Consider the following 18471-nt stretch of genomic DNA (forward strand, 5'->3'; position numbering starts at 1 on the left):
ATGTCATTATCGTTACGCAAGATTTATTTTGATTGTGCTATCATTTACATAATCATAATTAACAAAAAGAAGTTTTGTTTTTTCTTAACTGCAAATTGTTTTGATTTATCTGATCATTATGTGTCCCCAAATTAAAAAAAATATGGGACAACAACTGTACACCCACGTTTTGAATATTCTGCAGTTTATGTTGCAACTGATCTTCGCATTTTAATTTAAAAAGTTGAGAACCTTTGCCATAGAGGGCGCTGTCGTTGATAATCTGTCATGATCCACAAATCCGAATTGCTTCAGACATGGAACGTGGTTTGTACAGGTAGTTCCATGCTTCAGGTCACGGAAAGTGAAATGAAATACGTGAGTTGTCAATTTCCCGAGAAAGTTGCCAAAAATACAATTTTGAAAATTGCTTTATATTTTAAAAAAATAGTCTGCATTACAATTTACATTGAGGATGCCTTTTTTCAGGGTTGGCCATTGAGAATCTATGCAACAGTTAAAATAGCTATGTTATACTTTAATATTTTTTACAGTTATATTTTTAATCTGTACGAACTGTTTTTCTTCTTCTTCAAATTTTGTTTTATACCGTAAAACAAAAATTGTCGTGGGAATCCCCCCATCCCCAGCAAAAAATAATGGTCCGTCCCTATGTAAATTGAGAACGTCGTGATTACTTTATCTAGTAAATCGTTTCGGTGCGTCGCGATTCCAATAAATTTGTGCGGTTTACAAGTAGAAAATATCGAACTGTTCGAAGTTCGGGTGTATCCCTCACCCTTTCAAATTTATTATTGACCCAATTTTTCTTGAAAGGTCATTTTGATCACCTGACCAGAAAACAATATGGCGGACGACCCTGGTACTTTGTTGGATTCTGACAGTGAGGACGAATTGCCTGTTGGCTGGGAAGAAAGGTCCACACGAGACGGGAGGGTGTACTATGCAAAGTAAGACATATTCACCATTTTAGGGAATCTTCTTCAAATTTGGAGAAATTGTTAATTTTTCTGTTGAGTGCCTTGTGATTGGGTGTTGATCATTCATTTGTGGTAGCACAGTATTGTAATTGTCTTCGCATCACGCAGATACCCAGGTTCATGGCGAACGGTACTTCACGTACGTGGTTGTCATGGGTTTTATGATGTTCTGTTGGGTCCTTGAAGTGTTCAGAAGATACTTGCTCCGCATAATAGCCTGAAATTATGCACATGTATCATCCAATTTTCGACATGAAAACTAACCACGGTCATTTCATATTCTATAAATATTATTAGTAAAGTCATTTATTAATAATATTTATAGCATACTAGATAGAAAAAGAATTAATAATGCTGTAGAAGATTTTAATTTAATTATTAATAATGCAGCAAGCCAGATTTTTAAACAAAAACGAAAGAGTAATGGTGGAAATGTTGAACATAAATCAAAGAAAAATTGATTTGACAATGAATGTTGTATTCGCAAAACAGACCTGCGTAATACTGCATGCATACTAGTAATTAGAAATTATTCTTTGGATGCTAACTTAAGGAATGTGTTCTTTACCAAGAAAAAGAAATACAAAAAGTTAATTAGATCAAAACAAAATAAACTTGTTAATATATCAACTGACATAAAAGATAATAATCTCCAACAATTTTGAAAAATAATCAATGAACTAAAAGGTTCAAAAAATGATCTATCCAATTTCCCCAAGAAAATGGAAAGAATTCTATGAACAATTAAACAATAATGCTACTGATATAATAATAATACTGTTTTTCAAAAAAAGATAATCTTTAACATCTCAGCTATAAAAGTAAAAGAGCATTTTAACAATTATAATTTAAATAATGAGATCTCTGAAAAAGAAATTAGGCCAGCCATTAAAAAACTAAAGAGTTAAAAAACATCATGATATGACGGTTATTGCCCAGAATTACTTAAATACAGTTCAGATTTCTTAATTCAGCCACTACATAAATTATTTAATATAATCCTGGACTCAGGTATTTATCCAGATCTACGGAATATTAATATTATCTCTCATATCAAAAAAAAGGAGACAAAACTGACCCAGGAAATTATAGAGGAATTGCTGTTTCTAGTTGTGTAGATAAATCTTTCTGTAGCATATTTAATACTAGAATTAATCAATACATTGAAGATAATAACATTATAAATAATAATCAGGCAGGATTCTGTAAGGGATACCGCACTACAGATCAGATATTTGTATTGAAAACTATTTGTGAAAAATACTTGAACTCAAATGGAAAATTGTATTCATGTTTCATAGATTTTCAAAAAGCATTTGATAAAATATGGAGAGGGGCTTTTCTATAAATTACTTAATAATGGTATAAATGGTAAAATTTATAACATCATTAAAAATATGCATCTAAATACAAAATCATGTATTCGTTTCAAAAATAAAATTACACCCATATTTGCAATGACCAAGGGAGTTGTGTAATTAGGTTGTCATTCACTAGAAAATGAATCATTAGATACAGTTACATTGAATAACTGTAAAATAAGTTCCCTACTCTATGCAGATGATCTGATTGATTTTCAGATGAGGAACACTGAAAAAGACAGAACAATTCTATTATAATGAACAAAATATTACCTGTGTAGATATGTACAACTACCTGGGTATAAACATAAAGTCAAATGGCTGCTATACTGAAGCCAAACAAAATTTAACAGATAAAGCAACCCGTGCAATGTATGCATTGTAACAGTTCCTACAACCAGAAACAAATTGTAGAACTTTCATTAATCTTTTTAAAAGGTGTATTCAACCAATATTATTGTATGGGTTTTAAATCTGGGGTCATGAAATTCAAGATTACAACAAATACAGTGTAGGACAAAACATGAACAGAAAAAAAAAAAACAATTGAAATTTACAAACAACTACTAGGATTGAACAAATTTGTGGCAAAATATTGCATGCAGAGCCGAAGTAGGAGAATTCCCACTCTTAATAGATATTCAGATTAATTTAATAAATTACCAGGCAATAATATCACAAAAGGAAAGAAATCCAATTTACAATGATTTTCTTCAATACAAAAAATAATGAGCAACATGAATTTTTCACTAGAACAAGAAAATGATTTGTTAACAAAAAATATAACAAAAAAAGTTATCAAACAAAAATACATACATTTTTGGAGAAAAAATATAACTGAAAAAACAAAACTGAGGACTTATAAAACAATTGAAAACTCTGATATAAAATACTTGGATCAATTTTGTTGAATTTGAAACAAAGAATTTCAATGACAAAATTTCAAACTACTAACTAGTAATCATAATTTAGCAATATAAAAAGGGAGACATATGCAACCAAAAAGTACCTACTGAAAATAGAATTTGCAAACAATGTACACAGAATGAAATAGAACATGAACTGCACTTTATGATATGCTCTCACAAACAAAATTACATTTCACAAGAAACTCGGGTTGATCTCCGGAAATTTAATTTCTTGATGACTTGTAAGGCAAGAAATGAATATGGTCAGGTGATATGTAACACTTGATTTAGTAGTAATTATCACGACTAATCTTTATCGCTATTAACTGATAGAAACATTATAGTTATTATTATTATTATTCACTCATTTCTATTCTAGTCACTCTGGAAAAGCTACACAATGGCAACATCCCAGGACAGGGAAAAGAAAAAGAATTGTTGGAGGCAAGTTGTGTAAATATTTTTAGACTGTCGTGTGTGGAATTGGTATTGAATCTCAGAAACTGATGCCCCTGTGTCAATAATGCCAATGGCCATCTCTCGCGACACAAACATTCTTGAAAATATGTGTTTACATTTTATAAAGCCAAAATTGCTTTGCAATTTCCCTCCACCAATCAGATGTACTTTTGTTGCACGTTTCTCCACAAAATGGTTGTGTGTGGTTGCAGACACACTTTCAGTTCAGTTCTAACCGCAAGGAACTCTAGGAAAGAGAATCACATAATGGGTGGAATTGAAACCCATATTGGTACCTTCATTTAAGTAACCCAAGTGGCCCTCTGAGGTGATAGGTATAGCCAGTCAGATTGAACCTGGATTGGCCTTCAATTAACCCACATGTACAGTATCTCTCTGAACATTTTAATCATTTTGTGATTGATCTGGGAATATTTATCCTGCTTGGTCAGTGTATATTCCAGTGTTGCCTGATCAGTCAGTGTATATTCCAGTGTTGCTTGATTGGTCAGTGTATATTCCAGTGTTGCCTGATTGGTCAGTTTATATTCCAGTGTTGCCTGATCGGTCAGTGTATATTCCAGTGTTGCTTGATTGGTCAGTGTATATTCCAGTGTTGCTTGATTGGTCAGTTTATATTCCAGTGTTGCCTGATTGGTCAGTTTATATTTCAGTGTTGCCTGATTGGTCAGTTTATATTCCAGTGTTGCCTGATTGGTCAGTTTATATTCCAGTGTTGCCTGATTGGTCAGTTTATATTTCAGTGCTGCTATTCTATTCTGCTTTAATTATCCCATGCCTTTTCTGTTGTAGTGTACCTGTAATTTGATTGGCTCTTATATGCAACTAATTATTGACCAATCACATGGTTTCCATAATTATCACTTCCAGGCACATAATTTTTGTTATTTTTTCAGAACTTCCATATGGCTGGACGACGGGTGTAGATGAAAATGACTGTCAGTATTTCATTGAGTAAGTGAATAATATCATAAAGTCATCTGTTAAATGCATCTTTATATTTATAAAATTATATTTAAACTTAATAAATGTGCCTTAGTTCAGCTATTGTTTTCTTGTTGTTGTTTTTATTTCTGCTTTCATCACGCAGAACTTTTTCATTTTGTGGCATTTTTTTTAGCAGGTATTGTTGTGATGAAATGATATTTTTGAGGTTGTCTCATTATTTATTGTGTATTTGTTATGACTGTGATGTTTTTAAGTTATTTTAATTTGCTTTACATATGCAAATTCTAAATGCACAGGTCTGAAGGTGTTTTAAAACTACAAATAGTAAAGTTACTGGTATTTTGTCAGGTTATTCAGATTTTTCAAGTCAGACAGGAGTTTTGTTACAGCATTGATAAAACCAATTGAGGCATAGACGATCATTCCATAATGTCTCACTGATTTGTTTTTTTACTCTAGTCATGTAAACAAAAAGACAACTTACTCGGATCCTAGGCTGGCTTTTGCAGTGGAAGACAATGCTGAGAGAGGAGAAATCACACAGCGATTTGATGCATATAGTACTTGTAAAAGTATCTTATTAGGGAGAGACTTGACTGGGCAGTATGTTATTATAACGGGAGCTAACAGCGGTATAGGTGAGTATACTAGACAGAAAGAGAATTAACTGGACAGTATGTGATTGGATGCCACTGTTTAGTTTCAAACACATGTGATATGTGATTGGCTCTTTTGAATTCCATGTGATATGTGATTGGCTCTTTTGAATTCCATATATGTGATTGGTTAGTTTCAATCACATGTGATATGTGATTGGCTTTTTTGAATTCCATATGATATGTGTTTGGCGAGTTTGAATTCCATATGATATGTGATTGGTTAGTTTCAAACACATGTGATATGTGATTGGCTCTTTTGAATTCCATATGATATGTGTTTGGCGAGTTTGAATTCCATTTGCTATGTAATTGGTTAGTTTCAAACACATGTGATATGTGATTGGCTCTTTTGAATTCCATATGATATGTGATTGGCTAGTTTGAATTCCATTTGCTGTGTAATTGGTTAGTTTCAAACACATGTGGTATGTGGATGGCTGTTGTATGCCATTAGATATGTAATTAGCTATTTTGAATTCCATTTGATATATGATTGGTTAGTTTTTAAAATACAAGTGATTGGCTATTTTGAATGCCATTAGATATGTGTTCGACTATTTTGAGTTCTATAGGATATGTGATTGGCTAGTTTGAATTCCATTTGATATGTAATTGGTTAGTTTCAAACACATGTGGTATGTGATTGGCTAGTTTGAATTCCATTTGATATGTAATTGGTTAGTTTCAAACACATGTGACTGGTTTTATTTCAATTCCATATGATATGATATGTGATTGGCTATTTTGAATTCCATAGGATATGTGATTGGCTATTTTGAATTCCATAAGATACGTGATTGGCTAGTTAGAATTACATTTGATATGTAATTGGTTAGTTTCAAGTTTCAAACACATGTGACTGGTTTTATTTGAATTCCATATGATATGATATGTGATTGGCTATTTTGAATTCCATAGGATATGTGATTGACTAGTTTGAATTCCATTTGATATGTAATTGGTTAGTTTCAAACACATGTGACTGGTTTTATTTGAATTCCATATAATATGTGATTGACTATTTTGAATTCTATTTGATGTTTGAATCGCATGTGAAGTTTACTGGTATATACCAACATCACAGTTTTGTCATAACTTATTGGAGCTAAACTGGCTAAGTTGGGTAATGTTTTTGTACAACCACATGTTGCATTGTGTTTTCCCCAGGTTTTGAGACAGCCAGATCCCTTGCCATTCATGGTGCCCATGTGGTCATGGCATGTAGGAATTTAAAGAAAGCAAATGCCGCTGCTAAGAAGATTCGTGACGAACGACCTGAAGCCAATCTGGAAATTGAAGTCATGTTATTAGACCTTGCTTCATTCAGGAGTGTCCAACAGTTTGCTGAGAATTATAAACTTAGAGAATGGTAAGTGTATATTTAATATAAGCTAGTGGATTCCTCAGGTGTGCGTGATTATGAGACGAGACGAGTATGGGAAATCTCATAAAATCCCAAAGACACACAACATACTGTCCAATGGTGCGATGTGTAACCTATAAGTTGGAACTACAAAGTGAGCAGACATCCTGAATGCAACTTTAATAAACAAATAATAACAAATGCCTTTATCCCTGGGAATGGTGACATTGACAGACTAGATCAAGAAATATTTTAGATTAGTACGATTACCAAATACAGAACCTCTTGAAAGCCTGTAACGACGTGAATTTTTCAGCAGAATCACATTTGTTGTTGTATACTCAATCATTAAAATATTACTTATTTTGACCATAGAAACACCTGTAACTTACATAAGTATATGTGCTACTACAGTCAAACCTGTGTATAGCAACCACCCAAGGGGGGCTTCTTTAAAAAGGTGGTCTTGTATATGGAGGTTAGATTTCTTTTTTTTTATGGATCATTAACTCGTACATTTTTGGCCGAAATATAATAAAATGGTACTGTTGCAACAAAAACACATACATTTGAGCTGATCAGAATCAAAATCAAATAATTTTGATTTGAGAAAATAAAAAAAAATGTTTTATAAACAGAATGTTATTGTAATTTTTGTCTCTAAGCAAAGGCGAGTCTGCGAAAAAAATGTTGAAAGGGGGTAGCAACATTAGACAGGTGGTCTTGATACACAAGTTGCCCATACGTTATGCCTTGGAATAGCCTAAAAATGGTCACTATAGGCAGGTGGTCTTTATATACAGTTGGTCACTATAAGCAGGTGGTCTTTACCATAGGTTTTACTGTAATATGGCAAACACATGATAAAAATAGATTGAACATCTCGATATCTGAATAACAATAGCCATCCCTCATTAGTATTCAGATTGTATTGGAAATAGTGTTATTGTCCCAGTTATGGATGATTTAAATGTAGTGTATGTATCAGTAACTATGACAACCAGCTAATAGTAAAGATTGTCTAGTGTCCCACTGTGCCTCACCACTGGGATTATGAACACGAGTTGTGTGGTCATTCCCAACATGTATTGACAAGTACAGTTACTTCACCAGTATTGAAAAGCAGCAATATATAACTACTATTAAAATTAAAATCACAAAAACATATATTTAATATTTGAGTTAATAAATTGTCACTTTCATATTCCTAAAATTGCATGTTGTATGGAAGTATTGTAGCAAATGATAAACATGATCCAACATGAGTGTGCTATTTAATTATTAATGGCCCTGCTAGTGCATTATTTTACCTTACAACATTTTCTACTAAATTTTAATAGAAAAAAAAAATACTGAAAACATCTATACATTTAAATGAGTTACTCTCAAAATAAATAAAAATATAAATAATAAATACTGTCAAACTGGAAATTATTTGCACATTTTGCATGAATATGTTATGATATTGGAAGCGCTCAATACACAGTACGTATAATTTGTGTTGGTCATTGTTGTGAACATGAAATGCCGTTGTTTCTCAATTGTTTTTATTCATATCGAAGATTAATTTGTGCTAAATATAGCATTAAAAATCGAATGTACTTTAATAACAATCAAACTGAAAGTCTATTTGAATTTTTTAGCATTATTCATAAAATGCTACGGCACACCGTGCTGATCACGATTGGAGCTATACTGTCACTGTCTTATTGAATGCCAAGAGTAACAACTTGTTCAAGAGAGTTTTCTACTTGGATCTTGCTTAAGTTTTGACAAAACATTATTATTAATGTCGAAACAATGATTGTTGCTATGATTTTATGTAAAAGTTAAATGTATGTTTCTGGTCATCAGGTGCTCGAAGAACATTATGTTTCACTTGTTTTGCCAATGTATAGCGCCCTCTGTTGTGATGAATTGATGAAACCTGCACAATTTTTGTCCACCAAAAATTTCGACACAAAAATAAAAACTGCTCTCTCCAACCTGTTTGATGTAAAAAAAACTGAACCATTTTTTTTTTGTATGAGGCCTAAATTGAGCACTTTGAAAGAGAATGAACTTTGACCTCATCTCATTTAAAGTTTTCAAAATCTCCCAGATGGTGCACCATGATGACTTTACTAATATTTCTTTTGTTATCCTTAGGCCGTTGAATATCCTTATTCTGAATGCAGCCGTTTTTGGATTACCGTGGCAACTGACAGAAGATGGAATTGAGACAACCTTTCAAGTGAATCACTTATCACATTTCTATTTATTTCAACTCTTAAAGAATGTGCTCCTTAATTCCAACAATCCTCGGGTAACGGTCGTCTCTTCGGAGTCTCACAGGTTAGTGTTAAGACGTATGTTGCCATACTACGTGCATTCAATGAAAACGCTGTGTGAAATGTAATTGCAGTGGTCATTGGGTTGCATTCTGTTCAAGATGCAACATACTGGTAATGTATATGTTTCATGGGACTCACAATTTGATGACTGGGCCAGCTGCTTTAAAAGTTCTGGGAAAATGTATATAAGAAAGTCCCCGAACAGGACTTGCTATAGGTTACTTCTCAACTAACCATCTTCTTTCCTTTCCACTCTCTCTTTCTCTCCGTGCATCTCTTTGACCCACCAACCAATAACCATCCAAAATGGAAAAATCCAGCCACCCCAACTCATCCCCTATCACATAGCACCCCTCAAAGGCTCTCACCACAAAACTTCCCATCCTCATCCCTCCACCTGTATATACACATCAAAGGATTCACTACGTTCAATTACCCAACATAGACTCCGGTCAGTCAAAATGACTATTTTGAACTGTTATAAGCATTAATCGGCGATTCTACCAATGACGGAGAGATAAAATTTAGGTCAGGGGAAGCCTCATGACCCCAAGATTTTTTTTCCTTACATCACGAACCACGTGACCAAGGTAATGTGGCGACGCCAACTCACCTTGACCTTCACTCTTTTCTTTTCTTCGCATCGACAGGGATGAAGTCTAAAGATGATTACATGTATTTTCGAGTATGCACTCACTTAAGCTCAAATGTAATTATAACATAGACCCGATGACTGTTTTTCACTGTATTATTACAATAAATACTGACGAGATATAGAAAAACATAACATATGTCCCATGTTTTCAGAGATGCATCAACCAATTTTGCTGAAACGTGATTCAAAGTCCAATATCTAATGTGATCTGTATTTATGTACATGTAGTCTTACAAATAGCAGAAGTTGAATAGAATGATGATTTAAATTTTGCTGGCCGTAAAAAATTTTTTTTTTTAAATACATGGATATCATATTGATGATTTGAATCTGAATGGAATTATGAATATTCATGAATCAAATTTCCTAAAACTAATATTAATATTCTGACTTTGAGTGTATATGCTGTGTGTGGAGAAATACTTGTTTACCATGAAATTAATGTATTTATTTCTGACCAATATTTGGTGGTAAACCATCAATTTCTGATGATTGATTGGCCCTATCTGGTTATCGCTCTATTAAATAGTGAATTAGTTTTTATCCAAAACAACTGTTACAAAATCTCTTCTTGCTGGGTAACCGCGAATAAAGCATGTTAGGAAGGAGGACAAAAGCCATTCAGAAAAAACAAACAATAACAAGCATGAAATGAACAATATATGTATCTAACTGATTTAGAAAATCATGTATTATCATGTCCTGTAGGATTTTATGGTGATATAAATCGGTAGTTATCATTCTTTGCTCATATTTTTCAGATGTCATGCCTTTATTTGATAGAACAGTTTTCTCTAAAAATGAGTAGTAGTTATATATTTTTGTTGGAAACAGTTTGTAATTAATTCTTGTTTGCAACTTCCTTCTCATTTTTTAAAAAAAGATACCCTTTTAGTTCTTGTTTGATTAAGGTCCCACCGGTCTGGAGTCATTACCCCCAACATGCTTTGACCAATCACATTGGACTTGTCAAAATTTGTGTGAGTTATTTTGTCTAAAATCTTAAAATCGCAGTATAAATGTGTTCGTATGGGTATTATTTCTTGCATATGAACAGGGCTTTGTATCAGGATCATACATACTGGGTTACAGGTGCAAGACATTTTAACAACTGTTTCTCAGAGATGGCATGCATATTATACAAACTTGTTTTTGGTTGCACATCACATTTTCTAATGAATCAACCAAATATTCTCAGCCAGTTTACATTACTTTGCCAGCAATGGCTGATAGCACCACAGCACTATTTGGCCAATTGTTTCACCCACATTTTTGGAATTTGGTTTTAAATGCAGAACAGGAACTGCGTTGTCAAAACTCGTCTTTTTTATATGATTAGGGAGAGAGAGATAAATGATTCATATACATGTTACATCGGGATCAACTTTTCTGCTCTGGTTTTTGGCCCTTCATCGTGAATTCACACAAAGAATTCTCAATAACATATGCACTCTGTGGCTGCACAGCAACAAAAATTCACTTTGTGTATTGTATCCTGGTATGCCAACAGCAAAGATTTGACAATTCTTATCATGGTTTTCTGTACATGTAGGTAAAAATACAAAACATTAATAAATACGGTAGAAGAAATACAAGAACAATTATTTCAACACTTTCATATTTTATATTTTTTTAATCACAGATTTGTAAATATTACTGGAAATAATTTTAATGTTGGTAACTTGTTGCCACCAAAGAATGAGTACTGGTCAATGTTGGCATACAACCGCTCAAAGCTGTGTAACGTTCTATTTGCGTTAGAATTACATCGTAGAATGTGTAATCATGGAATAGCATGCAATGTTCTTCACCCCGGTAATATGATATATACCGGTCTTCCCAAAAACTGGTGGCTTATATGGTTTGTCTATATGTTTGTTCGCCCTTTTACAAAAACTCTGGTAAGTCGAGATTAATGATTTATTTATTTCATTTTTAAAACTGCATTTGTACACGGACATCCTACATGTTATAGTGTTTTCATGTTGAACCTGTATATATTAAAGCGGGGGAGTCGTCACCTGTGCATGCGTCAGATGGTCATAGCATGTCATTGTTTACAAACAAGCGTCTACCCATGAGCCTTTGCGTTTTTAGTGTGTGTTATTGTCGCTTGGGACTCAATTCCCACGTATGCACAGGTGACGACCCTCCCCTTTTAAGTTCACTATGTTATACATTGCTGTAAACACTGTCAAAGATTGTCACTTAATTAGTATTTTATTGTCATATAAAGTCATGATCTATGCTCAATCCTGACAGATAGTCTGATTGTGTTAATTTTTTTGTGTATACAAGCTTGGCTGTTTTCACACACTATGCATTTAGCAGGTTTCTGGTCTCTACATTTTTGTTTTTATGAGCCCTCTCTAACATCCAGTTATGGTGACAAATATTTCCACAGTCTCTCACATAATAAGTCACGTGACCACAAACAAGAATAAAACATCTATAGAAATTTATAATCCTTGCCCGTACATTCATAGACGCGTCAATGAACTCTCATGAGCACTATGAAAGTATTTATAACCTTGATTTCCACAGAAATTACTAAATTGATCGCTATAAAAGGCACTGACATATCGATGAAAAATATTGCTCACTGATCAGCACAGTAACTTTGCTCATAAATTGTTTTATCAAACACATACATGTATATATCATACCATTAATTTGATTCGATTATCGACACTAGCCAAGTAATTTGTATATTTTGTTTGTATTCTAGTCGCAAGGAGCTGCTACGACTGTATATTGCGCCACAGCGAGAGAGCTGGATTGTGTTGGTGGATTATATTTTAACAATTGCTGTCGGTGTGTGCCGTCGGATGAATCAATGAATGAAGGAACTGCTATGGAATTGTGGGAAATAAGTGAGAGGATGATTAAAGAAAGTCTAAGTAAACATAATTTGTGATGGATAACATCAACATTTTTCTTCAATGCAGTATGTATTCAGTGAGATTACACCACTGAATATATTGCGTTATCTTCACCATCCATGGTTATGTTTACTCTGCCATTACTTTGCTGATTCCATTCAACAAGTGCGCCCTCGTTGGAAGTTCAACATTCCGCCATTTTGTTTCATATCCATTAACTTCCATGTGCTCGGGCAACTCGTGTTTTAGCAGTATATTTTTTAGAGGTCAAATAAGTGACTATCTACAGAGAATGTTTACAACGCGTTTGAGAAACAGTGTGATTTGGACGATACGTTGCATGATTAGGCACAAAAAAAACTTATGTTGCCCTCAAGTCGGAAAATTGAAAAACTGGGTCAATCGGTCGGATTTTTTTTTTCAACTCATGAAAACTAAGGGTATTGTAAATAGCTGAGGTATATGGAAAAAAACGCGACCTGTTATTTCATATTTTGCGGTCGATCACTGAGGGCAACAAAACAAATCTTTTTTTTTGGCCTTATGGATGGTGCTTGGTAGGTGCATCCACCTGAGGGGAGTTGACTGTATTGAATCACTGAAGATCATTGATGGTGTTGGCTGGGTTAAACCACCAAGGATACTTGGTTAGCTTGGCTTGTGTTCGATTACTATATATTCTAAGAGGAGGTGACTAGATTGAATCACTGAAGATCATTGATGGTGTTGGCTGGGTTGAACCACCAAGGATACTTACCAAGGATAATTGCATTACTATATATCCTAGGAGGAGGTGACTAGATTGAATCATCATACAAAATAGTGTACGGGGTTGGCTGTTAGGAATAGAAACCTTGAAAAAACTTTCATGAGGGTTGTATATGTTTATTGACCTTTGCCCAAAACATCTAGCTATTTTGAATAATTACCAAATACCAAATATTGCCTGCCTCATATGGTTTGAGTGGGTTGTTTTACTGAAGATTAATGTTGATGTTTAGTTGGTGGGAAATGGGTATAACTTATAATTCATCTATCACAACTTAATTCTCTTATTCTTATAAAATTCACTCTTACCTTCTTTTCCTTGTATTTATTTACAAATCTTTTTTTTATCTGGAGATATATCACTTCACATTGTGTACATTTCAGTGCACTGATACACTGTATTTTTATATTGTTTGCAAATAAACGAGTACAACAATAGAAATAATCAGAACAAGAGAAATGTAAATAGTTTAATTTTATTTAAATAATTTGGTGTGCAGTGTTGTCAATTAATTCATATACTGATACCGTGTATGTGATTTTACCGTGAATACATTTATCAATGTTCAAAATTGATTGGCCCGCTGCATTGCATCTCAGCAACTTTACTGAGTATTGATTATTTTTGAATAAAACTATTAATTGTTCATTTCTCTGTGTTTGATTTTGTTTGTGTTCGAAAAATGAAAGTGAACCCCCGCCCCTTATCTATGTTATATTGGTTAATATATTAGTATTGATTATAGTCCAAAAAGATAAATTTCTCGAGCATGTCTGGACCAAATTTTTTCAAACTTTGTGTGAACATACACAGGTGTTGTGAATCATATACGACTTAAAAATTACGAAAATAAGATTTAAAAAAAATTCTGTAACATCGACGAGCCATTTTTCAAAATTTGCATTGAATAATGTCAACATGTTGGTAGGTGAGGGGGTCGTCAAACTCTGAAGGGTAAGGACGGCCACCTTATCTGATTCACAAATATGAACGAAATGCTCATAAATTTGCATTTACCGGTATTATATGCTGGATCCTTAAAATATGATTTATTTCGACAATAGACATGTCTCTGTCACTTAAACAAGTGTATGTACTACTAATAAACGTAATATTTATATTTCCTGGAATGTTGACAAGACCACAATACTATCACACGTTCAGTGTTCATTATAGTAAATGTAATAGTTTTTCGTTGTTATATTTTTATCTTAGTACGAGGGCATTTTAATGACACCATTTACCGGTAGATCATATAAAAACTAATAATAGCTGATGATTAATTTTTTTTTTATGGTTTTCGACCAAAAATTATATTTTAGTAGACAAAAAAAAAACTATTGATGAATTAACTTTTGATAAGCTTAATACCTAGAATGAATAACTATATAATACAATACACTATGTCATCTGAATCACCTTGTCTGTGCTTCAAATGAACAAGTTTTTGCTAGCTTAGACAGCTCACATAGTCCAAAAAAAACAATTCTGTTCATAGATTTGGAATGATTTGCAAGAAGGGTTTTTTCTTTACAAACCTGGGAGGTGAAAATGGTAGAAAAATTTCAAATTATTTTTTTATTCTAAAGTTTTTGAGTTACATTTTTTTTTTTATTTTCATCTGGAAAATTAGTTTTTTTTTTTAACAAATATGTTTTTTCTGTCATTTTCCTTTAGGATTTGTTGTCTCATTAATCAACTCCCCCCCCCCCCCCAATGCACATGGCTCTAATGGTGAACACTTTACATTAACAACCATAGCACTATGCTACCCATAATGCACTGTATGCTACCCGAATGCACCCTGTTCTACCTATAATGCACTGTATGTTACCCATAATACACTTTATGCTACCCCATAATGCACCGTATACTTCTCATAATGCACTTTATGCTACCCACAATGCATTGAGTTCCAATTGTGTGGTCTTCATGTTGATAACTGTCCGTACTAGACAGTCAACTATTTTTCACAATATATACCATGCATAACTTTTTCTATATCTTTTCAAAAATTTAGAAAATACAAAATTGTAACCATTTCATTCAAAGTTACAAATGGGAAAAAAATAATAAATAATACAAAAAATGTAATAAATAAATAAAAATGTACACAGTTTTGTACCATTTTTTTTAGAGGGGGTTTGAAATGAAAAACATTCTTATTTCAGGAAAAAACACATTTTTAACATCCAGTGTTCAGTTGAATGTACTAAAAATTATTGTTCTAGCTCATTGACCTCATGTAATTAGCATAACCTCGTTATAATTGCTCTTTGAATTATTCCTATAGCAAATGAGATGTGACAGATGGTTCATATTTGACTGCAATTTTTATATGAACCATATTGACTCACAATTTTAGGAAATTAGATCTATATAATTAAATTGATGCATGTTAACTTACTAGTCCTGACAGTCAGGCTGGTACTGCTATGCTAAATTACTAGTACTAACAATCACAGACTAGTACTGATATGCTAAATTACTAGTACTAACAATCACAGACTAATACTGACATGCTAAATTACTAGTACTAACAATCACAGACTAATACTGACATGCTAAATTACTAGTACTAACAATCACAGACTAATACTGATATGTTAAATTACTAGTACTAACAATCACAGACTAATACTGATATGCTAAATTACTAGTACTAACAATCACAGACTAGTACTGATATGCTAAATTACTAGTACTAACAATCACAGACTAGGTAATACTGATATGCTAAATTACTAGTACTAACAATCACAGACTAGTACTGATAAGCTAAATTACTAGTACTAACAATCACAGACTAATACTGATATGCTAAATTACTAGTACTAACAATCACAGACTAATACTGATATGCTAAATTACTAGTACTAACAATCACAGACTAGTACTGATAAGCTAAATTACTAGTACTAACAATCACAGACTAATACTGATATGCTAAATTACTAGTACTAACAATCAGACTAATACTGATATGCTAAATTACTAGTACTAACAATCACAGACTAGTAATGATAAGCTAAATTACTAGTACTAACAATCACAGACTAATACTGATATTCTAAATTACTAGTACTAACAATCACAGACTAATACTGATATGCTAAATTACTAGTACTAACAATCACAGACTAGTACTGATAAGCTAAATTACTAGTACTAACAATCACAGACTAGTACTGATAAGCTAAATTACTAGTACTAACAATCACAGACTAGTACTGATATGCTAAATTACTAGTACTAACAATCAGACTAATACTGATATGCTAAATTACTAGTACTAACAATCACAGACTAATACTGATATTCTAAATTACTAGTACTAACAATCACAGACTAGTACTGATAAGCTAAATTACTAGTACTAACAATCACAGACTAATACTGATATGCTAAATTACTAGTACTAACAATCACAGACTAGTACTGATAAGCTAAATTACTAGTACTAACAATCACAGACTAGTACTGATAAGCTAAATTACTAGTACTAACAATCACAGACTGGTGAGCTGTTGTGCATATGTCAGTGGAGTGGACATTGTCTCTTCATTTTTTGTATTTTTATTAAAGAGCCTTTGTGTCATCCCTGTCACTGTTTAATGTTATAGCATATATCATTTGTTTGACATGCCAGTTAAAAAAGAAACTACTTGTTTGAATGTATCTTTCCGGACATGACCAGAACGAGCAAGTTGAACAGAGAACATGTGTTCCAAAATATCTTTTTTGTCATATATGTTTTAGGTAAAGTTTGGTTTGTACTGAACTAGTGTTTTTGTTACTGGTAAATAACAGTGAGGTTAAGACAGTGATCGATTTACTATCCAATATTCAGTGCCAGACTTTCTCGTTCAAATTTGTCTGCACATTCTTCTTATATTCTTCAATATTTCTGGAAATGAATCCTAATTTTGGAGCCAACAGAGAAAATTTGAGTAAATTTTCAGTTTTTACTCAAAGTATTTGTCTATTTTTGTCCTAATCGTCTGAAGGAAAGTGCAGACTATAAACTGGACTATTTTGTGATAAGAAGAGGGAACTGGTGGGGGAAAAAGTTAATGAGCCCTTCTACGCTGGCTGCAAAATGTTGGGCAAATCTCACATTTGTCTTCGTATTTTGGAGATAAATTATGTCTGATGTCACATGATTAACATGTTTTTCCCACATGCAGTTGCTAAATATACCAATAATCTAACACAAATAAATTGATAGACTCGGAAGCACATGTTGATGTTCCCAACAATTTATGTCAATATGAAATAAAGGTTCATTGTACTTCTAAAACATACCAAAAATTCATATTGTAGTTTTGTAGAGAGGGTCGGCAAGAAGTATTTTCATAAGCTGTAATCAATTGCTTTTATTTTTGTAAAAATGTTATTTAAATAAATAAAAAACGTAAATTCGTAGACATGGACAAGATGTAAAATGTAATCAGCTATTTTATTCGTCCGTAATTTGTAGAAAAATCTTATTATTTGTAAGCATATAAAGCATTTTCCAAATTAAAAGTTGTAATTCATATGCAATTTCCAGTTTTGATTCTTAAACACAAATTATCAAAAATATTATAAAAATGTAATTAGGAATTTTCTTTATCTGTAAAAGTGTAAAAACCCATTTACTGTAAAGGGAACTTTAATTTTATTTCCTGTTAAAATGTAAAATGTCGTTTTTATTTCCTGTAACCTGTATCAGCTATCCCCCCTTGCCACTCCAAGTTTACCTCATTTGAGGTGGAGGGGGCTTCAGCAAGGAGAAATAGCACCAAACTCATTGACTCTTGCTACAGAAAGTGTTATTTTTAGTCAGTGTAAAGCTTTACAAGATACAGTGCCTGATTGGCTACCCAACCCTGACACTTGACAGTCTGACCAATCAGAGAGCAGCTTGTTTGTGACAGGTGTTTTTTCAATACCTTGTATATATGCTTTGTCTCAGCTGCTATTGTTTCACAACTTCAAAGATTCTTGCAAAATGTGTCTTCAAAATGATTTACAGTGCATGCTGGTTGAATCCAACCAGCCAATCAACAAGCATGACATCATTTAAAAATGTTCTAATGTTATTCAATCTGCCAATAGAAAACTCTCATCTCAATTTGAATTGTGAAATGT

The 18471-nt window shown here is 32.9% G+C and overlaps 1 protein-coding gene across 1 annotated transcript; it reads left to right on the forward strand.

The window, feature by feature from the left end:
* The first annotated feature begins 245 nt into the window (after positions 1-245).
* On the forward strand, positions 246-13986 carry LOC100367027 (WW domain-containing oxidoreductase-like). The gene is made up of 9 exons (XM_006822153.3): positions 246-357; positions 817-950; positions 3629-3693; positions 4626-4683; positions 5137-5315; positions 6504-6705; positions 8848-9033; positions 11330-11588; positions 12416-13986. The coding sequence occupies exons 2-9, from the start codon at positions 847-849 to the stop codon at positions 12602-12604; spliced, it is 1242 nt and encodes a 413-aa protein (XP_006822216.2). The 5' UTR covers positions 246-357; positions 817-846; the 3' UTR covers positions 12605-13986.
* Positions 13987-18471: the final 4485 nt, after the last annotated feature.

This window comes from Saccoglossus kowalevskii, chromosome 6, assembly GCF_978046115.1.
Source record: "Saccoglossus kowalevskii chromosome 6, keSacKowa6.1, whole genome shotgun sequence".
Lineage (NCBI taxonomy): Eukaryota > Metazoa > Hemichordata > Enteropneusta > Harrimaniidae > Saccoglossus > Saccoglossus kowalevskii.

Coding starts and splice junctions, on each gene's coding strand:
- LOC100367027 (XM_006822153.3), top strand. CDS start 847: ATGGCGGACGACCCTGGTACTTTGTTGGATTCTGACAGTGAGGACGAA. Junction 951..3,628: donor GGGAGGGTGTACTATGCAAA/GTAAGACATATT, acceptor TTTCTATTCTAG/TCACTCTGGAAAAGCTACAC. Junction 9,034..11,329: donor GTCTCTTCGGAGTCTCACAG/GTTAGTGTTAAG, acceptor TTTTAATCACAG/ATTTGTAAATATTACTGGAA.